The sequence below is a fragment of the Eriocheir sinensis genome, chromosome 67 (assembly GCF_024679095.1).
Source record: "Eriocheir sinensis breed Jianghai 21 chromosome 67, ASM2467909v1, whole genome shotgun sequence".
NCBI classification, from domain to species: domain Eukaryota; kingdom Metazoa; phylum Arthropoda; class Malacostraca; order Decapoda; family Varunidae; genus Eriocheir; species Eriocheir sinensis.
In genome coordinates, this window is record NC_066575.1 from 5409674 (window position 1) to 5423013 (window position 13340).

A 13340-nucleotide genomic window follows, 5' to 3' on the forward strand; every position below is an offset into this window, starting at 1 on the left:
TTTCCTTTCTTAACCTCCAGCAAGCAGAGTAATAATAGATGGATCAGTTTACACAATTCTTTTCTCTATAACCTTACCGACTGTACATTAGCTTCACCTAACGTTACCTGCACACTAACTCACTCCTCGTCTCGTGGCCTGGGGATGCATTAACGCCTGGTGAGAGTCCTGGCAATGTAGGTTCCATTACACCGGCACGACCCACCTGCCTGCCTCACGCACTCATTAACCTGGGCAGCGGCGTGGCGGTGACGGTGGTGGTGGTGGTGGTGGTGGTTTTGTTTTGGAGATAGGGAGGTATGCATTAAGGGAGAGAGCCATGGATGTAGGAAGGGAAGGATTAAGGGAGGAGGTATTCAGGGAGGGAGAGAGAGAAGGGAGGAAGAAGAGGAGATAGGAAGGGAGGAGGGAATCATAGGGGGAAGTGAAAGAAAGATGAATGAGAGGGAAGGAGGAAAAAGTCGAAAACAAAAGAAGGGAGAGAAGGAGGAAAGAGTAGAGTGACGGGATAATGGAAGGGAAATGGAAGAAGTAGAAAAGCAAGAGAAAGAAGGGAATAGAAGGAAAGGAAAGGAAAAGGAGAAGGGGAAATGGAGAGGAGGAGGAAAGAGTACAAAATCAAGAGGAGGAAAAAGTAAAGGGAAAAGAGAGGGGAAGGAAAGAGGGAGAAGGAAAAGAAGAGCAGGAGAAAAAAGATAATTAAAGGAAAGGAAGGAAAAGGAAGAAAAAATGAGAAAAATAAGGAAAAGTAGAGAAGGAAGAAACGAGGGAATGAGAAAAAGAAGAAATAGTAGGAAATTAATAAAATGGAAGAGGGAATGAGAAAACAAAGAAGGAGTAGAAAAGGAAGAAGAAACAAGAATAGGAAAGACAAGAAGAGAAAATAAGAAAGATCGAGGAAGGAAGCAGAACGAAACTTACCTCCTCCTCCTCCTCCTCCTCCTCCTCCTCCTCCTCTGAATTGCTAGTTGGGTCATTGAGAGGAAGCTTCGATGTTTATCCGAATCTAATTTAGTAGTGTTTATGAGGCTCCCGATGGCTACTGAGAGAGAGAGAGACAGAGAGAGAGAGAGAGAGAGAGAGAGAGAGAGAGAGAGAGAGAGAGAGAACCTGTACCAATGTTTATCTTCGTGGGAGACAAAAGAGGGAGGGAGAGAGAGGTAAAATAAACAGCTTAGTGGAGGAAATAATGAAGGAGGGAAGAGAAGGAGAGAGAAAGAGGGAGAGAAGAGCGACAGGTGTGTGATGCTGCGAGGGAGAGATGGAGAGAAAGAGAGAGAGAGGGAGGGAGGGAGGGAGGGAGAGAAATCAACAAGTGTGGCTACTACGAGGACGGAGAAAGGGAGGGAAGGGAGGGGAGGGAGGGAGGGAAGGGAGAGAGACTTGGAGAGAAGAATAAGGTGCATGGTCAAGGAGGGAGGGAGAGGTGGAGAGAAAATGAATGAATGTGTAACGAGGAGGGAGGGATGGAGGAAGGAGGGAGGGAGGAATGGAGGGAGGAAAGGAGGGAAACGAAACAGGTGGAGGAAAGATGAACAGGTGTGTGTGTGTGTGTGTGTGTGTGTGTTGTGGTGGCGGCGCCGCAGGGAAGGGAGGGAGGAGGGAGGAGGGAGGAATGACTCTGGCAGGGAGGGAGGAAGGGAGGAAGTATTGGAGATAGGAAAGGAGGTATGCATTAAGGGAGAGAGCCAGGGATGTAGGAAGGGAGGAGGGATTCAGGGAGGGAGAGAGAAGAGAAGGGAGGAAGAATAGGAGATAATAAGGGAGGAAAGTAAGAAGGGAGGAGGAAATCATAGAGGGAGGTAGGGAGCAATGGATGAAGGCAGGGAATCAGAAAGGAAGGAAGGGAGAGATTGAGAGAGGCAGGGAGAGACAGGGAGAGAATGAGAGCCAGGGAGAAAGGGGGAAAATGAGAGGGAGGGAGGGAGATACAGGTTGGGAGTGAGGGACAGAGCAAGGGAGGAAGGGAGAGATTGAGAGAGGCAGGGAGAGACGGGGAGAGAATGAGAGCCAGGGAGGAAGGGAAATACAGGTTGGGAGTGAGGGACAGAGCAAGGGAGAGAGAGAGAGAGAGAGAGAGAGAGAGAGAGAGAGAGAGAGAGAGAGAGAGAGAGAGAGAGAGAGAGAGAGAGTTGCTGGGCGGTACCACGCAAAATTTTGGTTAGTTCACCCACCCCACCCACCACCACCACCACCACCGCCCTGTACCCTCACCAGATACGCCCACCACTACCACCACTACCACCACCACTATCACCATCACCACCACCACCATAACCACCACTACTTCTACCACCATAATCATCACCAGCACCACCACCACCATCATCACCACCACCATCTACATCATTACAGCCTTCTCCCCATCACAGCTTCTCCCCTTCCTCTTCTTTCTCTATTTTCTTCCCCATTCTCTTTCCTCATCCGTTCTCTTTCCTTTTCCCTTCCCTTTCCCATTTTCTTTCCCTTCCCTTCCTTTCTCTTCCTTCCCTTTTCTTATGTTCTTATGTTCTTATGTTTTCCCTTCCCTTTCCCATTTTTCTTTCCCTTCCCTTCCCATCACACACATCTCTTATTATGTTCCTTCCTCTTTCCCTCTTCCTTCATCGTTCCTCCTCCTTCCCCTTCCTTCTTTCCTTCCCTTCCCTTCCCTTTAACTATGCTTCTTTTTCCTTCCTCTTTTTATCCTTTTTTTCCATCCTCTTCAATTCCACTTGTTTATTTTTCCCTGCAACTTCTCATTTTCCTTCTTCTTTCCCTTCCTTTTCCTTCTCCTCCCTTTCCTTCTCTTTCTTTCCTTTCCCTTCCCTCCCCTTCTCCCTTTCTTCCATTTCCCCATTCCTCATTACTACATCTTCCACCTATCTACATCATCTCCCTACCATTCTCTTCTTCCTCCCTTTCTTCCCTCCACCACAGCCTCCCTTCTTCCTCCACCACGCTAGTCTCCCTTATCTCTCTCTCTCTCTCTCTCGCTCTCCCTCACTCACTCCCTCTCTCACTCTCGCTCACTCTCTCGACCTAAATCTGTCTAAATAACCCTCAAAACATTTGTATTTTGAAAGAGAGAGAGAGAGAGAGAGAGAGAGAGAGAGAGAGAGAGAGAGAGAGACTGTTATTTTCTTATTTATTTCGCTTTCTGTTACACTGATTCCACATTTCTCTCTCTCTTTCTCTCCATTCCTCCCTCTCCCGTCCTCTCCCTTCCTCCTCCTTCCCTCCTTTTCTCCCTCCCTCCTCTCTTCCTTAACCTCAGAATCACACCGATATTTTTTTTGTATCTTTTCTCTTTCCTCACCACCACCACCACCACCACCATCACGTGACCTCTGACCTGGTATGTGGCGACCCTGTCATGCCTTTAAGAGGTCATAAAGTCACTGTACCCATGGCCATCATCTCCTCCTCCTCCTCCTCCTCTTCCCCTTCTTCCCCTCTTCCTCGTCCCTCTTCCTCCACACCATGACCTCTCTGGGGAAGCCATTAGTGACACACACACACACACACACACACACACACACACACACAGGCACGGTCAGGTCAAGGCAGAATAACATGTGTCGTAAGTGAGAGAGAGAGAGAGAGAGAGAGAGAGAGAGAGAGAGAGAGAGAGAGAGAGAGAGAGAGAGAGAGAGAGAGAGAGAGATCATTGAACAGAAAACAAGAAATAAAGAAAATAAAGAAATAAAGAATGAGAGAAACTGAGAATTGCAGAGAGAGAATGGAAAGAAAAAAAAAAAGAGAGAGAGAGAGAGAGAGAGAGAGAGAGAGAGAGAGAGAGAGAGAGAGAGAGAGAGAGAGAGAGAGAGAGAGAGAGAGAGAGAGAGAGAGAGAGAGAGACACACACACACACACACACACACACACACACACACACACACACACACACGCTCGGGGCAGTGAAATGTAAGTGACGGAGTAAAGAAGCCATTTTTTCCTCCCCGAGTGACCGGCGGCCCCCAGTCACCTCCGCCGTCACCTCCACACCTGTCATTACCTGCGGCCGCGGGTGATGCCCACACCTGAGGCCACGCCACGCCACACCACACCATTCCCCCTAACGCTTCATCTGGACACGTAACCTCTCACTACCCCAATAACTGTAGATGGGTATGTTAGAAATTACCGTTATAGATCCACATTCCAATTTAACACCGATGAAGGTCCTTTATCTGCCTCTTTTCACCTAACGCTTCATCTTGACATGTAACCTTTCACTACCCCAATAACTGTAGATGGGTATGTTAGAAATTACCCTTATAGATCCACATTCTAATTTAACACAGATGAAGGAACCGTTTATCCTTATGGTCCTAATCTGCCTCTTTCCACCATGCAGCCTGTCACTACCCCAATAAATGTAGATGGGTATGTTAGAAATTACCGTTATAGCGCCACATTCCAATTTAACACAGATGAAGGAACCGTTTATCCTTATGGTCCTAATCCGCCTCTTTCCACCATGTAGCCTTTCACTATCCCAAAAACAGAAATTACCGTTATATATCCACATTCCGATTTAACACAGATAAGAGAGTCTTTTAAAGCTTATGATCCTTTATATGCCTCTTCTAATACAAACCAACAGCATATAACCCACAGAATGCTTTAGGTAACAGTGAACGAAAAGTGAAATGAAACACGGCGATAACTTACGGAAGAGACATTAACATACATGATTTCGCTCTTATGTTTGTTTGTGTGTTTGTGTGTGTGCAGCAGCAACGAAAAGGCCAAAAGATGTGATGTTATAAAGCTTGCGAATTATCTTGCAAGCCTGACATGCAATATAAAGCGTGGATGGTGTTGCAATATCTTACTAGGCATGAATTACAGGCCCGTATTTTCACACGCTTTTGGCTTTCACAATAAAAGGTTTCCAAAAGCCGCGGAGATTAGTCTGGTTCTCTCTCATGAGTGTTTTAAATATTCATGGTTCAGAAGCCTTGTCAAACTATCACTACGCTAAAAAAAACACTTATAGAAATACCCACAACTTCTATGAAAGCCTCAGAAAATGTGGGTGTGTTTGCCGCGAAATGTTTGGGGGTATTAGGCTCTCACTGAAGCGTCTGAGTCACGTCCTAGATTGTGAGTCACGGAATCACACAAAAACTTACGGACCAATTTTTGAAGAGTAAGGAAAGAATCAGTTTAAGCTGTTAAGAGATTAGAGTCACATTGAAGCTTCCTAAAGAGTCGCATCCGAGAGTCAGAGGTAAACATAGGTACTTATTTTGAAGAGTAAGAAAAGAATCAATTTAAGCTGTTAAGAGATTAGAGTCACATTGAAGCTTCCTAAAGAGTCACATCCAAGAGTCAGAGGTAAACATAGGTACTTATTTTGAAGAGTAAGAAAAGAATCAATTTGGGGGGTTAAGAGATTAGAGTCACATTGAAGCTTCCTAAAGAGTCACATCCGAGAGTCAGAGGTAAACATAGGTACTTATTTTGAAGAGTAAGAAAAGAATCAATTTGGGGGGTTAAGAGATTAGAGTCACATTGAAGCTTCCTAAAGAGTCACATCCAAGAGTCGGAGGTGAGTCGCGAGTCCCACAAAGACGTACAGACTCATGTTGAAGAATCGGAATAGAATCAATTTGACCATGCACCTTATTCTTCTCTCCATGTCTCTCCCTCTCTCCCTCCCTTTCTCCTTCCTAGTAGTGGTCACACTTGTTGATTTCTCTCCCTTCCTCCCTCCCTCCCTCTCTCTCCCTTTCTCTCCATCTCTCCCTCGCATCATCACACACCTCTTTCCTCTTCTCTCCCTCCTTCTCTCTCCTTCTCTTTGGGGTGTTAAGATTTCAATGTTCACCACCAGCTTTGGCTTTCATCCTCTTTCACTGACCACCCTGGTGAACAAGCCTACAACTTTGCTATCCTCAACGACCTAGAGCAGTTGGTCCAGCACCCTACACGTATTCCCGACCGTCTTGGAGAGCGGCCCAACATTCTAGACCTCTTCCTTACCTCAAACCCTTCTGCTTATTCTGTCAAACTGTTCTCTCCGTTGGGCTCCTCCGATCACAATCTTATTTCTGCATCCTGTCCTATCGCTCCTGTACACCCTCTGAGCCCACCGAAGAGGCGATGCTTCTGGCATTTTGCTTCAGCTCGGTGGGACGACCTGAGGATGTACTTTTCCGATTTCCCGTGGAATGATTATTGCTTCCAGGATAGAGACCCCTCTGTGTGTGCTCAGCGCATCACAGAGGTGATTGTCTCTGGAATGGAGGCATACATTCCTCGTTCTTTCTCTACTCCTCACGCTAAAAAGCCTTGGTTTAATCATGCTTGTTCTCGTGCTGTCAATGATAGAGAGGTAGCTCACAAAAGGTACCAGAGCCTTCAAACTAATGCTAATTATGAACTTTACATTTCTGCCCGAAATCGTGCCAAATCTATTCTCCGACTAGCCAAAAATTCTTTCATTAATAGAAAATGTCAAAACCTTGCTTTCTCTACTTTCTCTAACTCTTCCCGTGACTTCTGGCATCTAGCCAAAAACATCTCCTCCAACTTCACTTCTTCATCTTTCCCTCCACTCCTCAGTCCTGACGGCAACACTGCCGTCTCATCTATCTCTAAGGCTGAACTCTTCTCTCAAACTTTTTCTAAAAACTCCACTCTGGACGATCCTGGGCATATTCCTCCTACTCATCCCCCCTCTGACTCCTTTATGCCTGTTATAAAGATTCTTCAAAATGATGTTTTCTATGCCCTCTCTGGCCTCAATCCTCAGAAGGCTTATGGACCTGATGGAGTGCCTCCTATTGTCCTTAAAAACTGTGCCTCCGTGCTGTCACCCTGCCTGGTCAAACTCTTTCGCCTCTGCCTGTCAACATCTACCTTTCCTTCTTGCTGGAAGTATGCTTTCATACAGCCTGTACCTAAGAAGGGTGACCGCTCCAATCCCTCAAACTACCGTCCTATTGCTTTACTTTCTTGTCTATCTAAAGCTTTTGAATCAATCCTTAACCGGAAGATTCAAAAGCACCTTTCCACTTCTGACCTTCTATCTGATCGCCAGTATGGGTTCCGCAAGGGGCGTTCTACTGGTGATCTCCTAGCCTTCTTAACTGACTCCTGGTCATCCTCTCTTAGCCGTTTCGGTGAACTTTTGCTGTTGCACTTGACATATCAAAAGCCTTTGATAGGGTCTGGCACAACTTTTTGCTTTCTGAACTACCCTCCTACGGAGTCTATCCCTCTCTCTGTGCCTTTATCTCTAGTTCCCTTTCTGGCCGTTCTATCTCTGATGTGGTAGACGGTCACTGTTCTTCCCTAAATCTATTAACAGTGGTGTCCCACAGGGTTCTGTCCTATCTCCCACTCTTTCTCTGTTGTTCATTGATGATCTTCTTTCCAAAACGAACTGTCCTATCCATTCCTACGCCGATGATTCCACTCTGCATTATTCAACTTCTTTTAATAGAAGACCCACCCTTCAGGAACTTAACGACTCAAGGCTGGAGGCTGCAGAACGCTTAGCCTCAGGCCTTACTATTATTTCCGATTGGGGCAAGAAGAACCTGGTGTCCTTCAACGCCTCAAAACACAGTTTCTCCACCTATCCACTCGACACAATCTTCCAAACAACTATCCCCTATTCTTTGACAACACCCAGCTATCACCTTCCTCAACACTAAACATCCTCGGTCTATCCTTAACTCAAAATCTTAACTGGAAACTTCATATCTCATCTCTTACTAAATCAGCTTCCTCGAGGCTGGGCGTTCTGTACCGTCTCCGCCAGTTCTTCTCCCCTGCACAGTTGCTGTCCATATACAGGGCCTTGTCCGCCCTCGTATGGAGTATGCATCTCATGTGGGGGGCTCCACTCACACAGCTCTTCTGGACAGAGTGGAGGCTAAGGCTCTTCGTCTCATCAGCTCTCCTCCTCATACTGATAGTCTTCTACCTCTTAAATTCCGCCGCAATGTTGCCTCTCTTTCTATCTTCTATCGATATTTCCACGCTGACTGCTCTTCTGAACTTGCTAACTGCATGCCTCCTCCCTCCCTGCTGCACTCGACTTTCTTCTCATGCTCATCCCTATACTGTCCAAACCCCTTATGCAAGAGTTAACCAGCATCTTCACTCTTTCATCCCTCACGCTGGTAAACTCTGGAACAATCTTCCTTCATCTGTATTTCCTCCTGCCTACGACTTGAACTCTTTCAAGAGGAGGGTATCAGGACACCTCTCCTCCCGAAATTAACCTCTGATTTTGGACACTCCTTTAACCTCTGTTCGGGAGCAGTGAGTAGCGGGCCTTTTTTTCTTTTTTTTTTTTCTTTGCGCCCTTGAGCTGTCTCCTTAGCTGTAAAAAAAAAAAAAAAAAAAAAAAAAAGTCACATTGAAGCTTCCTAAACAATTGGAGGGGAGTCACGAAGTCCCAATGAGTCACACTGTTGAGGGCGCCGCTGAACACACACTGTCACTAATTAAGAACAGGTCACAGGTGTAATTAAGACTGGGACACACACACACACACACACACACACACACACACACACACACACACACACACACACACACACACACACACACGATATTATGTGTAGTAAAAAAATGTCCATAAGCTTAAGAAATTAGACTTGATAAAATGTTATGAAATTTAAGACAGTACGGATCATGCAAACAGATATACTAACACACACACACACACACACACACACACACACACACACACACACACACACACACACACGATATTATGTGTAGTAAAAAAATGTCCATAAGCTTAAGAAATTAGACTTGATAAAATGTTATGAAATTTAAGACAGTATGGATCATGCAAACAGATATACTAACACACACACACACACACACACACACACACACACAAAGAGAGGTCACCCAAGACAAACACGAAAGGGGTCACACCATTTTTAGGGCACACTTCCCTAATGAGGTCACTGCTTGACATCGCCCTTACAAGATTAGGTCGTCACCCTTCAACCCTTTTACCCCCTCCCCCTTCTTTCCCCTTCCTCCCTCCCCTCCTTCACTTTATCTCCATCAGTCTTTCCCTCTTCCTCCTCCTCCTCCTCCTTCTTCTCCTCCCCTTCTTATCTTCGTGAATTTAAGGTTCTCATCATCATCATCATCATCATTATCACCCCCTCTTACACCCCCCCCCCCATTCACCTCCACCTTCCCCTAACCACCTCATCACCCTATTCCCCTTTTCACCCCTGCCAAGACCCCCTTCCACTATAGCAACTTCCCCTATACCACACCCCCTTCCCCTTCCTATCTCCACCCTTTCCCTCGTCCCTGGCTATCTCCACCCTTCCCCCCTGCCTCCCCCCTCCCCATATCACACCCTGCCTTCCTTCTTGGGGAATTTGGGGTGACGAGGGTTGTGTCAAGAGGTCAAGAGGTCACGGAGGGGACAAGGAACATCAATCAGAGAGAGAGAGAGAGAGAGAGAGAGAGAGATAGAGAGAGGGGGGGGGGGGGAGTGACAAGGACGCTTCGCTCATGCACTTTGTCAGATTAGGGAAACAAATTTATTATTATTGAAAGTCTTGGTGGTCTTTGTTATCTGTTGTTGTTTTTGTTGTTATTATTATTATTATTATTATTATTGTTGTTGTTGTTGTTGTTATTTTTACTTTTATTATTATTATCACTTTCTATTCGATATGACGCAAAGAGAACAGATACTTATTTTTTACTTTTTCCTTCTTTTTTTTTTTCGTTTATCATATCTCAAACACGACCTCGAATGCGTGGGAATAAACTTTTACTACTACTACTACTACTACTACTACTACTACTACTACTACTACTACCAGTTCTACCACAACCATTACTGCTACCAACACCGCCTCCTCCTTCCCCTCCTCCTCTCCTCCTCCTCTTCGTCCCCTAGTCATCTCATTCACCCTATAATTATAATGGCGGGGGGCGAGGCGACAGGTGAGGAATCAATATTGTTACCTGACGCGTAATTTGATCGGGGCTACAAGGTAACAGGTGCGGTGGTGATGGTGGTGATGATGGTAGTGATAGTTATGAAATTACGGTGTTGGGGATGGTGGTGATGGTGATGTGTAACTAGAAATTCTTATGCTGCAGTGCAAGTGATGGTGAGGCGGTGTATTTATGAGTGGTGGTGGTGGTGGTGGTGGTGGTGGTGGAGTGCAAAAGGTAGAGATAGTAGCTGATAGTGTTGATGGAGAAATAACAGCTGCAGTAAGATTGATAGTAACAACAACAACAACAACAACAACAACAACAATACCCATAATTGTAGTAGTAGTAGTAGTAGTAGTAGTATTTAGTGTTGTAGTAGGAAAAACAATAAAAACAAGACGTGATGAAATAATGAAGATGACGAGGATAACAACAACAACAACAAGGAGGAGAAGATTGATGATGTCTTTAGTGGAGGAATAATTGTGGTCTTGGAGGAGGAGGAGGAGGAAGAAAAGGAAGAGGAGGAGGAGGAGGAGGAGGAGGAGGAGGTCGTGTCCCGGCAATGCCCCGTTACCCCATCCCTACCCCACCACATTTCCGGCCCCTGTACCCCTCCCCATACCCCTCCCCACCCCGCCCCCTGCCCCGCCCTTCTCCTAACGGGGCGGGGATGTCACGGAATGCCCTGACCCTCACCCCTCACCCTCCCCCCCCTCACCCTTCCCCTCATGCCCTTTCCTTTCGCTTAATTGCAAAGGTGTGAATTGAGGGGTGTGGTGTGAGGGAGGGGGGAGAGGGAGGGAGAGTGTGGCAAGGGGGAAGGGAGAGAGTGGAAATGGGATGAAGGGAGTGAGAGTGTGGAAAGGAGGAGGAGGGAGAGAGGGAACGAGGTGGAGGAAAAGAGTGGAAGAGGAGGAGGGGGAAACGAGAGATGGAGAGGGGGTGGAAATTAGGGATATTATGGTTAGAGGGTGGAGGGGAGGGAGAATATGGGAAGAGGAAAAGGGAGCGTATGGGAAGGTGGAAGGGGGTGGAAGGGAGGGATAGTGTGGTAAGAGGGTGGAGGGGAAGGAGAATATGGGAAGAATGGGAAGGAAGGGAGTGTATGGAAAGGAGGAAGGGAGATAAAGTGGAAGGAAGTGGAAGGAAGGGATAACGGGAGTGGAAGGAAAGTAGTGTGTGGTATGGGTGTGGTGAGGGTGTAGGGTGTGGTAAGGGTGTAGGGAGGGCGTGGTGAAGGGGTGTAAGGGCGGGTGTTGTCAGTCACCGCTTGGTCTGCCACTTCGTCAGCGTGTTAAGTCTGCCTCTCTCTCTTTCATGTTCTGTCAGCATTCATCTCTATCTCGCTCTCTTGTGTGCCTTTCTCTCTCTCTCTCTCTCTCTCTCTCTCTCTCTCTCTCTCTCTCTCTCTCTCTCTCTCTCTCTCTCTCTCTCTCTCTCTCTCTCTCCCCCCCCTACAGGGTCTTCATGTGCCTGTGTCTGTGCGTATGTAATTTCTTGTGTGTGATCCTTTACGCCGCCGTCACGCTAACCAACGTGTTTGTCTTGTCGTGCAGGCGCGGCGTGGGCGTGGACGTGATCAGCGGGGCGCGGCTTCCCTTCCCCTCCCCCCCTGCCCGCCGGCCTTCAGGGCGGGCGTCCATGGCAGAGGCGGCGCCGCCAGTAGGATGTCGAGCAGCCGCCGCGGCGCGCCCCTGTCCCCCGCCGCCCTCGCCGCCACGCTGCAGGAGGTGCAGGCGGCGTTGCACCGCCGGGCTTCCCCGGCCGAATGGTAAGTGGCGCGGCTCACGGCTGCCCAGTCTGCTTTCTCCGGGCACGCCGGGCCAGGCAGGGGTCAGCGTGTGTGGCTGACCCACCGCCGGGGTGCCCTCAGGGGTTATTCATGTACACAGCAGGGGGAGGCGGTGTGTGTGTGTGTGTGTGTGTGTGTGTGTGTGTGTGTGTGTGTGTGTGTGGCCGCGGCGGTGTGTGTACTTGAATCCCCTCCTGAGGCTGTGTGTGTGTCTGTGTCCGCAGGTCGCTGAGAGCAGAGCGGCGCGAGGCCCCCCCGCAGGAGGAGGACGTGAGCGAGGCCTTCGGGGCGTGCCAGACCATCGAGTGGAAGGAGCAGGAGTTCCTGTACCTCAGGTCCAGGGTGGACGGCCTCGCGCGGCGCGAGGCTGACTGTGCAGCCCACCCCACCGGCAGAGTGGGCGGCGGGGCGGCGCTGCCCCCCGTGCACAGGATGCTACTCAGGTCTGTGTCCACGCCCGACGCCCCCAGCCTGGAGGGCCTCAGCCACTCCTCGCTGCAGCGGCCGCGGCGGCCGTCCCTGGCGCTGGACGGGGCTGCCTGTGGCTGCGGCGGGTGGGCGGGCGAGGCGGCGCGGGCGTGTGAGCAGCGCGCCCTGCACGAGGCCTCCAGCCAGGTGCAGGCCAAGATCGTGTCCTACGTTAAGTCGGCGGCGTGGGCGTCCCGGGAGTCACTGTTGTCCGCGGCCTCCTTCTGCCTGGACTCCAGCGAGGAGGAGAGCGAGGGGGAGGCGCGGGAGGGCAGCGTGGTGCAGGGCGGCGGTCCTCCTCGGTCCGTGTCGGAGGAGACGCTCACGTACTCACTGGAGCCGCCCGCAGCACCGGCCCTCAGCGCTGAGGGCGAGGCACCGCCCCGCCCCGCCAGCCCCGCCAGCCCGGTGGCCAGGCACAGCTTCTCCTCCATCCTGGACTCCATCCCTCACATCGACTCCTCTGACGAGGAGGGGGAGGCAGAGGAGGGGGAGGAGGAGGAAGATAACAAAGAGGAGAAGGAAGAGAAGAGTGAGGCGGCACAGCAGGACGAGGAGCAGGAGGAGGAAGTGGAGGCAGCGTCAGGGCACGCGTTTCAGCCTGACATGCCCCCACTGTGCCAGCCGGAGGAGGACCTGTGCGGCGAGACGAGGGACGCCGCGCCCCGCCGCCAGCCCCCAGGTGAGTGTGGCACGTTGTTGGGGTGTTGTGAGGGGGTTAGCAGGGCCACCATGTTTGGGGAGTGACGCGGCGGCGGCGTCGTATATAAGGCTTCTTTTTTTGTACCGTCGCCAAGAATGTGTCACCGGCGGGGGCGTCGGGTGCGGGGAGCGGGGGCGCTGCTTCCGGCCACGGGCGAGGCAGCGGCAGGCGAGGAGGGGAGATAAGCGGCAGCCTTGGCGGAGGAAAGTAACGCTGAGGGAGGGCAGGCCCGTGTTTTTTGTGGGAGGTAACACCAAGCAGCCACTTCCTCCGCCTTTTTTGTTGTTGTTGACTGAAGGAACACTTGCGTCCAGCTGGTGGTGGAGGTGGAGGCGGTGGAGGGGGGTGTGGGGTGTAGGGGTGCACCTGGCCCATCTCTTTTAAGACCCTCGACGGCCCTTGAAGCTGCGTGAGGGAGAATCCGGGTGAGGGAGGAGGCGAGGG

General features: G+C 49.7%; 1 protein-coding gene across 1 annotated transcript in view; it reads left to right on the plus strand.

Moving 5' to 3' along the window:
* The window catches only part of LOC126987977 (uncharacterized), a 199689-nt gene that overhangs the window by 86621 nt on the left and 99728 nt on the right, over nt 1-13340 (plus strand). Inside the window, exons 3-4 of the mRNA XM_050845681.1 lie at nt 11490-11704; nt 11950-12875. Coding sequence (XP_050701638.1) covers nt 11601-11704; nt 11950-12875 — 1030 coding nt within the window. The 5' untranslated portion in view covers nt 11490-11600. The remainder of the gene's footprint in view (nt 1-11489; nt 11705-11949; nt 12876-13340) is intronic.